Source organism: Triticum dicoccoides, chromosome 7B (assembly GCF_002162155.2).
Source record: "Triticum dicoccoides isolate Atlit2015 ecotype Zavitan chromosome 7B, WEW_v2.0, whole genome shotgun sequence".
In the NCBI taxonomy this organism is placed as follows: Eukaryota; Viridiplantae; Streptophyta; class Magnoliopsida; order Poales; family Poaceae; genus Triticum; species Triticum dicoccoides.
Window position 1 is genome coordinate 516,076,379 of NC_041393.1, and position 10,106 is coordinate 516,086,484.

The 10,106-nt window shown below is 42.3% G+C and overlaps 1 protein-coding gene across 2 annotated transcripts in view; it reads left to right on the forward strand.

Annotated features, from left to right (window-relative positions):
- Positions 1-3,995, forward strand: part of LOC119337422 (tRNA (cytosine(72)-C(5))-methyltransferase NSUN6-like) — a 36,844-nt gene extending 32,849 nt beyond the window's left edge. For both annotated transcript variants that reach the window (XM_037609549.1, XM_037609550.1), the window contains 4 exons: positions 265-365; positions 946-1,027; positions 2,572-2,636; positions 3,535-3,995. In XM_037609549.1, coding sequence (XP_037465446.1) covers positions 265-365; positions 946-1,027; positions 2,572-2,636; positions 3,535-3,649 — 363 coding nt within the window. In that variant the 3' untranslated portion in view covers positions 3,650-3,995. The remainder of the gene's footprint in view (positions 1-264; positions 366-945; positions 1,028-2,571; positions 2,637-3,534) is intronic.
- Positions 3,996-10,106: the final 6,111 nt, after the last annotated feature.

A 10,106-nucleotide genomic window follows, 5' to 3' on the forward strand; every position in this document is an offset into this window, starting at 1 on the left:
CGAGTGTTGCGCAGCGGAGGCCCGCTGGTGAGCTCCCGACACGGGAGGGAGAGCCACGTGCAAGGGAAGTTTCCTCCCGCTCTCTGACGTTCGGTTTTGGGGCCTGAGGGTATGCCTGCGGGAGTTGGCGGGAGGGGTGTTATGGGGGGCCCGCATTTTCCTGGCTCTAATAGGGGGCCTGCTGGAGATTCTCTAATATCTAGATGGCTAATTTTAGTACAACTTGCTAACTTATTTGCTGTTTCATGCATTGCATTATTACAGGAAACTCTGGAATCGCTGAGAAAGAATGCGACGTATCAAAGAAGATTGTTTGATCAAGCTGTTAAGCTAGTTCGCCCTGGTGGGATAATTGTTTATTCCACGTAAGTCTGTTGAACGTTTTTTATTGTTTCTGGGGTAGAAGGTCAAAAACTCGTGCTACACTGCTCTGTTCTCTGCTGCTGGTACACTGCAGTTCAATTCATGTTTTCATTGCTTACTTGACACAGTTAAGAGATACTGAGTACCCACTGTATTTCCTGTACTGGGATAGTGGGTCTCTGTTTGGATAAAAAGCACAGAGCCTGGATTATAAACAGTGCAGCTAGTGGTCTAACAGAGATTCATTGTAAGTTCTGTAGCAATACCAAAAAAAAAACATAAATGATGTTTTTTCTAGTCATGCATGAACATTTTATTAGTATTCAGCAGGTGAAACGATCAATTTTGTTCCATCTACATACACTGCTGTACACGATATCAGTGTTAGCTACTTGATGGATAACGTAGTTGCTCCATAAACTGCATAACTTGCTAGTAGTCATTTTATCTTGCATATGCCCACCATTTATGCTGGTGTATTGTTTAAGTGACCTACAATTTAAATGGGAAGCAGATAAGCAATACAACTCAATGAACAGTGTTGATTACTACTGGTACCTTATTTATTTTTCTGCTTTCCAGGTGTACCATAAATCCAGGAGAAAATGAGGCTTTGGTCAGATATGCCTTGGATACATACAAATTCCTGTCACTAGGATCACAGGTAAGTTCAGTGACTTGTATGTTGTTGTATCTTCGCTGCGGTGGATTAATGTGTCAGAAGATTTTGTCTGTGCTACTGCACATGTAAAGTTTTCCGTTTCTCTTTAAAGGCGATGCATGTCTTTTATCTGCAACGTGTCTACTTGATTCTGCTGTTGGAGAGACGTGTCTTATTTTAGCCATTCGAAAATTTTAACTCCCTTCTGCATTTTCTACTTCCGTCACCCTTGTTAGCTCTGGCACCTTCTACGGATGCGAGTTTAAATTTTTGGCAGAACTGCAGCCATGAGAAGTGAGCTAGAATGGTTAAATTTGTAATGTTACTCTTTCCCCTTGTCTGTTCTCAAAAGTCACCTATCACATTTTTTGTGTCCTCTCCGTCCCCCTCCTTTCACCCGCGAATCCTTCTTTTTCTCATTCATTGGCTGTTGGGAGCCAACTGGCATGATTACTTGACGCTGGTCCCCAGCTGCCTGTGCTAAGGCGGTGCAGGAGGCATCTCAAATGGCCTCTCCACCACACAGATCTGTTCCTCTATCTTGGTGCCATCGTGACACACAGAGTCCTCCACATTTGCGGCACTACATTCCACAAGTATGCCTCCTCGCCTCATTACTGTATTACTGCCGTGTCGAGCCGCTGCAGCGCTGAGATGCCTTGAGTTCCACTCATGCTGGTGCTCTCCAGGGTGTCTTCGTTTGGTCAGTTGGATGCCGCATGGCTGCTTGGCCCGTTTACCACTGTTGGCGGTGTGCCAACGGCGCTGGCCCCTGGCCCTGAGATCCAGGACTGGTAAAACATGAGTGCCCAATTTTCTTTTAACGGGGTTGAGCGGCAGAAGTACTAAAAGCAAACAGGAGTGGCAAAAGCAAGGGACACCTTTTCCAATGCAAAACTCAGTAGCTATATATTTATAGCACAAAACTTGAAAATTATCCCATTAATTTATCTGTTGCATTTCATCACTTGTTTGAAATTAATGGTTGTTGCAAAAGTTGGCGCAAAAGCTTGGTCGGTTTGCGAAGATGCCACTGAGCTGCTCACCTGCCTGGGCTTGAATCCCTCTGCCTGCATTGTTCATAACATAATTGAAATATTCGTTTATTTGCGAAACAATAGTTTAGCTCAACATTATAGTGCATGTTAAAGCTGGTGAACTTGATTTAAAAATGATAGCATGCCACCTTAAGACAATGTAGAAGCAAATTAGGTCTTGGACCCTTTGGTGGTATCTGCATTTTTGCTTCAAATATGCATACATATTTCTAACTTGAGTAGAGAAACTGAGTGCTTTTCTTATACTCCATCTGTTCCGAATTATAAGATGTTTCTAACTTTTTCTGAATCTGATGTATATAGACGTGTTTTAGTGTGTTTGTTCACTCATTTCAGTCCATATGTAGTCCATATTGAAATATCCAAAGCGTCTTATAATTTGGAACAAAGAGGATATATAATATGTGTATTTGAGACAATTAAACTTGCTGTGCTATATGACTCATTGCTAAACTCCCGACACCATTTCTATTGTCAACCCTTTTTCAGCACCCAAAAGTTGGAGGACCTGGTATTATTGGCTCGTGTAAGCTGCCCAACAAGGCATATACTGAGTAAGATCCAAATATTTTTGTTATATCTTTGTTTGAATTTGGCTCCTGAACCTGTTATCTAGATTATGTTGTGGAACGACCATTTTGTGATTTGGCAAAACTCAGTGCCATAATTTGGCACATGGCTACAGCCGGATGTGGTACATCTGGGGATTGCATCCCAAACTTTCATTGTTTCTTTTGACTTTTTGAGAATAGTAGAATAACATGAGGCATTTCATATGCATAGGCATCAGCAATCTACATTAGTTTGATAAGCTGTCCTTGTGCATAAGACTCTATTGGGCCAAATAAGCTGGTTTGTTAATCAAACTGCTGGACAAGGTTTGTTTTAATAATTCTGGCCCTTCTTGCAGCGTGCTGCTCTGTAGTACTAGAAGCATTTTATTCCCTCCTTCCCAAAATATAAGGCGTGATTGACTTTGCACGTTTTTTGATGTACGACTTTGACCACTAATATATATCAAAGTACATGAATAGAACATGGATAAATGGCATTGTCGTATTTGTCTTGTAAAACAATTTTATTTCATATGTTTTTATAGACATACAATACGTGAAAATCACAGTCAAAGTTGTGCGATGAAGACCAAAAAAGTCAAACGGTGCCTTATATTTTTGGAAGGAGGGAGTACATTGTTGGAAAATCTTTTGGTCTATGGCATTTTATAATTAGCACCTGTAAAAAAATGTATTTACAGCTGTTCAGACATATAACGGCTAGCAGGCGGCACTTGGCTGAATCAATATATGTTTAATCTTGCTTCAGTATATAAAATGGTTTGTATTACTATGTGTAAAATAGTCATGTACCTACCCTTTACCCATGAGACTTTTATTTTGCATGTGTTCCAGTAAAAGTTGCCTGGACAACTCTAAAAATCAAACGCTCTTGCAGGCAGTGGTTGACGGAGGATGAAGCACAACTTGTCCAGAGGTTTGATCCATCATCATCACTGGATACGATGGGTTTCTTCATTGCGAAGTTTAATGTTGGGCAGAAGGAGGACTGAGCAAAGGGTGGTTTGTGTTGAGCACCATATGTTGGGTACTACAAATCTTCGATAGAATCAGTTAAATTGCAGGCATTTTCAGTAGTCACTGGCATTTATTGTTGCGACTACCTGCATTGCATCCAAACATTTCTTGAGAATTTTGGTTATCTAGGGGCTTATGTAGTAACGAAATCACAAGATGACTATGATTTAAACAGGTGTAAGTTTGACATGATAGAAAAGTTTCGAGGTGTTTCTAGGTTATTGTGGGATGAGTGGTGGGTTGGAACAGAATTAAAGAACAATGTTGGGTTGACCTTCATGATAGGTCTTTCGCTGGAGAGGTGACTAGTTCAATTGTTCAGTGTGTATTGTTTCGCAAAACTGCAATATTTTCTTATTATTTGGTTTTTTGTTACTTAAAAACATCTCTAGCAGATGGTGTTAATCCAATAGCCAATATCTTCATATAGGTTATTGGTACGGCCATGGGTCTACATCAGTTGAGAACTGAAAAAAGATTCATATGTATGTGACCGTGAGATCTTGTTTTGAAGCCCTGTAGGTTATTGTTAAGTTTCATGCACTAGTTAACGCAAAGATAGCCTCCATGAATGTGGCCCTCCATGTCACTAAGGATGGCCACGCTGTGCTGCCTCTAGTATCGGGAGTGTCATGAAAAAGCTACACATGATACATGTTGCGTCCGTGGCTTAAAAAGCTAATGTGGCCAGAAGTGAGGGTAACAATACGAATTGTATCTTAAAGTTATTATAAGGGGCACGTAGGTATATAAGATGGGTTCTGATGTAACCTAATATGAGTCGTATTCTTAGTTTTGTATGCGAAATCATTGGTGTATTCTCATGGTACCGCATCGCGGTACAATGGGCTGATGTAGTTTCATTCGGTCTTTGGAGGAACGCCTTCGGAGCTTGTCTCGAGCGGGGAACTCAGGGTGCATGAGAGCAGAAGTTTCCTTCTCGGTCCATTTTTGGGTGTTTGGTAGAGTGTATGAAGGATGCATGAGTCCACAGTTCCATACTAGCTCAACACAAATACAATACGAGCATGCATGAGAAGAGCATGCATGAAGAGGGGTGGTGAGATAAGCATGCATAAGGAGGGAACAACTATGCTAAGATAAGAATGCAACCAAACACACACTCAGATATCGATTTGTGATCTGTTGGAGGTGTGTTCTAAGTGCCGCGTTGTTGCTTTGGCTATGGGACAGCCAGAGCCCGGGCACATGTCATTTGTGAAGTGTTATTCCAAGTAAGGTTGTCGCTCTGATTTTGAATACACGGGGTAGATTTGTTGTGTGGGGCGGCAGATCGATATGGAGTATAAAGGTAGCATAGTCTTACATGTAACTATACCCAAGCCTCTATTGCAGGCAGTGTTTTCACGATGAGACTTACCCACTTGGTTGAAAGCGGCCTGGCGGTAACTCATTTGATGGCACGTGTATTTGTTTGGTACCTGGTTGGGTACGAATGCGCTGTGACTTTGGTTTGCCGTTTCAAATTTTTTGAACTGCCATACAACTTATTTAGGTAGATTTAGTGTATGTTTAGCGTTTCTTCCTGTGCTTGCGTTCAGTCCACGGCGGCGCCATCTCGATCGCTTCTTTTGGTTGTTGATGTCGCTGTCAGTTTGGCCGCTGTTGGGTTTGCATGTTTCTTCCAATCGGTGACGCTTTTCCCGTGTCCTCTCAAGATTTCCTTGCCTGCGTGTCGTTCGTTCCAGAGCTTGCTGCTGTTTTCCATCGGTGCCGAATTTCTTGTGTTTTCGGGAGGCTTTCTGTGAGCTGCGGGGCTATAAATAGGCTGTCCCTCTCCTTGTGTCATGGCGTGTGGTTTCATTGTTGCTCGATGGTTTCTTCTTCATCTAGCCGTAATGAACCGGTGGTATGCGGCTGCGTCGTCGTTTAGAGCAGCTACGGCCTGCTGCAACTCAAGGACTCGCCGAGCTTCAGCACGATCAGGCCGGAGAGCAGCGTCGTGTAGATGGCCAACGTGTCCACGTTCTTAAGTCCGCCGAGCTCGCCGGGAGGGGGCCAGAGATGCTGGTCGCCACTCGCCACCAGGGCGGTTGCCGCTGTCTCCGACTCAACCGTCAGCTCGACGTCATCGTCATAGTTTCATCCTCGCTGGTGCAACGTGTCTCTCTTCTCGGCGCTCAACATCGATTGCTGGGCTGCACTAGCTGCCGCTGCTTATAGGCCGCCCGTGGTGCCCATCGAATCTCCATCCAGGGTGGAAGGCAGTCCAGATGCCAATGTCGAGGACGGAGGAGCCGCCATGGCTGGGGCGACCGAGGACGAGCTGTGGAGGCGTGGTGACGGGGGCTATGGATGCAGCGGGCGCTTGAGCTGCATGCTTCTATATGAAGACGGCCGCACGTACATGCATACAGATCTTGAATGCATGTGCAACCTAGGTAGACTACTTTTGTCTGTCCTCCGAACGAAATTGACTAGCATGTGTTTTCTCTAAATTTCAGACTTTAGAACTTGGCTACTTGCTGCCGTTTGATGTTATTTCCTATGGGGAGTAGTTTTTAGGAGGGAAGCCAATCGTTGGGATAAGAAACAAGTGGAAACAAAAATATTGAACAGATGGTGAAAGATAGCTTCCTCACCTGCTGGCCGATGCGTATGGATGGTCTGCGTGTCTATATACATGAGCTGGGTCAATCTAACCTTTTTTTTGTAGATTTATTCATAAGCCCATCCATTTTTTTTCTTTCACATTTCTATGTCTAAGTGTGTGACTGAAAGGAATGTGATGCTTGCTGAAAGATAGACAAAAGGAACAGCTAACCAAGAAGCTGTCGATCCGTATGCGTGTAAATATTGTAGCTTTTCAGTTTCAGGTTGGTCAAGCAGTTTTCAGTTATTGTTGATCTAACCTGAAAGAATTTCATAGGTGTTGTATCTGTCAGGAGAGAGTTTAGTGTAGTCTGATGCAAACCAGAACTAGCTAGACTAGCAGTTGCAAAGATGAATGAAACATCGGAGATGCATACGAAAGCAATCCTAACCAGTTTGCATCACAATTGTCGAGGAACACCCTTGCTATTGCACCAACTGCATTGTTTGCTTCGAAGCAATGTGCTTCTGAAGTTCTGATCATGGAAGGAAATTGTTCTTTTGCTCTGAATGCAAAACGGTTGGCTACAGTGAGAAATCTCTGGAGAAATGCATAAAACCCTGACTGGCACAATTGACATCCATGTCTTTCGTTGCTGCTGTTGACTAGCACAATTGACATCCATGTCTTTCGTTGCTGTTGTTGTTCATGATGATCAAGCATTATCCAACCATGAAATTTCTCCTTGATTTCTCCACTAACAAAAGCAGAACGTCTGCAATAGTGGATTCAGTACTACAAGTTGTCTTAACTCATTCATTATTTTAATAAGATGTATACCTAATGATTTTAAGCTTAGCGAATTGGCTTTCCTCCCGAGTTGGGTTAGTACTGGATAGTCTTAATTAAGCTTCCTTGGATTAGTACAGGTTAATGCCCAATTGTACAAATCAGTTATAATATATATCAACTATTCGGTCCAGTGGTCTTTCTTACAATACTAGGTATAGCTGCCAAATTGAACTGTTCGTCATAGTTACATGTGGTCGCACGATCCCAGTGCCGATGAGCTGAAAAAAGCATGACCACCCTTCGGTGACGTTTGGTGCTAATTGGTTTTAATTCTTTTCAAAGGTCGAAAGTACTATGCACAGGATGATTCCTTGTATAAAATTCGCATGATGCAACATCCACTGGACGTACCCCGCAAAAAAAAAAACATCTACTGGTCGTTGCGCTTTCAGTTCACCTCACCGACGGGTAGATCTGCTACATCTTGTGTGATTCATGTGAGATTAAGATGTGCTTATTTCAATTATTAAGTGTGAGTTTCATTTAAGAAAAGCAAACAAAGGAATATACATAGAGCAAATCGAGGGAGACTATACGGAAAGCAGACTATACGAATTAAGCAGCGTTCTTGCAAATATGAAAGCACAAGATGACATCACTATGGCTTCATTTGATGATAAAGACTACTTTGTGGAACATAAAATCACTGCTATGGCCTACAATATGGATATATTAAATTTTTACGCATGGAACACTGTTCAATTTTTGCCTTAAGTCTGTCTACACAACATCTATTCTATTATATTAATCTATATCCAATGTTGATGTCTTCCTATGTAATATAGTCAAGCTAGATTATAAAATAAATAAAGATCCTTGAATACCACTCAGCTAGAATCATTCAATTATTCTATTGACTTAATTCTCATACCAAGGAACTTATCAAAACCAATATATTTACAAAAAGAAAATGTAGAATAATTTCACATGCGATAAACAGGCGCCAAGTTACCTATGGGCCGGAGCAAAGACTCTATGCCACTTCATCACAAGCACTAATTCAAGAAGAGTCTACACTAGGATGGTCTTGTCTGGCATGAGCTTCTATGTTTCTTTCATCTTATTGCAACAGCATCATCGCGTACCGTTTATTCTGTAGAATGTGCCACGTATGACGAGAATAAACGATCCTTATCAAAAATGTACTATCAACGTGTGAAACATGCAGCCTGCGTGATGGAAATAAGTATGCTTCTTTCCAACATATCTTTCGACATCCACATTTTTTATGTAGATGATTTAGGCATTTTAAACTAATAACATTTATTATAGTTGGTTAACACAATTCATATGGACAAACCGTATTGACAGGCGCAGCGTGGCGCCGCGCGGGCTCTGCTAGTATAAGACTAATGCTCCCTTCTTGACACATTTCTTTTCTTGGGCTCCTCCATCTGGTAGAAATTCTTGCAGACGACCAAACCCCGCCTTCTCTGCCTCGACGTCATCGAGGTGACACTTGTGTGTCACTCATTTGGTCTTGTCCTGCTCGCCACGAGACTTGGTGTAGATCACCAGTACCTTATTCTTACCAGTCTGTTGGTTGTTGGCCTTCAATGCCAGTCTATTGCCGGTCTTGTGCTTTGTCGTCACACTCCATCTATCTTGTGACGTTTTCTCATTCCACTCTTGCACGTCTTGGAAGGACAGACTAATAAATGCTTGCTCATGCCGTCCACTATCACGCCTGCTCAAGCGATGATTGGACACAATAATTGATAGTTAGTTTAAGTATTGTTGCGTGTGTCTGTGAGATGTGAACGTTCAACGTTATCTTGGTTGATGCAACAAATCGGAATATATGACATATTCCGTATCCTAACCAAACCTATGTCAGTATAAGTACACAGTCCCACAAATATTGCTAGTGTACGGTTCAAATAGTACTTTTTTTGTTCATGGCTAGCTAGCTAGGAAGGAAGGAATGCCGATGAGTGTCTCACCTAGAAATTTCTCAGGATGGGCGCAACATATGCCTTCCTTGACGGCTATGGTGGGTAACAAATGATCAATCAGAAGGTGAGATCTCATGCCCTCATCTCTCACTTTGACCTCGAGGTGCTCCATTAGTTCTTGGTCTTTGGGATTGAACCCGAAGCCAGCCAGCAACAATGACCAATACTTTTTGCACTACAAACCTGTCAATTCCCTTACAAATGTTATCGGTGTATCAAATCCACACCTGGCGGACAGATAAGGTAACTGCCAATTCAAATCTACAGGTAGGAGAAAACCCCAGGAAAATCTAGCATACCTGATAGATTTAGAAACCCCAACAACAATCCAATCCCTTCCATCGATTAGTAAAACTCAACAAATATCCAAATTTGTCGGACAAATACTTAAAGGGCGACCACGGTGATAGTTCCTTCCTCCATGAATTTATGGGCTAGTAGCTGTTCATACACACACTTGTATCTTGCCTTGAGTGTGTGTGTGTTGTGGTCACGAATTGTACGAGTCGGGTTGTATGATGGTCGATGCTTCATCTCTAGAGCAGGCATGGGACCTTTTGGGTAATTCTAGGTTTAGATCACAAAGCCACTTCACATGTTTCTATGGGTGGGTGGAGACAAGTACATATACATGCATACATGTAGCAACCATGTATCACATACGCCACCACTGTTCCTCCCTACATTTAGGTTACGAAAATAGTGATTAAGGGTCTCCCCATGGATGTAGCTAAAAGAGGTTCCCCGTAATCACCTATCAAGAGGTCAAGGGTGGAGGGAGCTAGCTTCTATCACTGCAGTACCTCCTCAACCCACCATCTCGCAATGATAGTAATATCCTTCCATCCATAAAGGAAAATGTTGAGTGGTCGACCTTACACAACATTGGAAGAACATTAACATGAACATACAAGAGAGGATTTCGTATCCTATCGTCGCTCATCACCTAAACATACTAGGGTTCCTCCATATTCCCGAGAACTAGGGGTTTTACTCAGACATATATACAACAAGCATCATAGGCATAATCATTGCAATCATGGATGAATACATGCTCAATGTAAAACACGT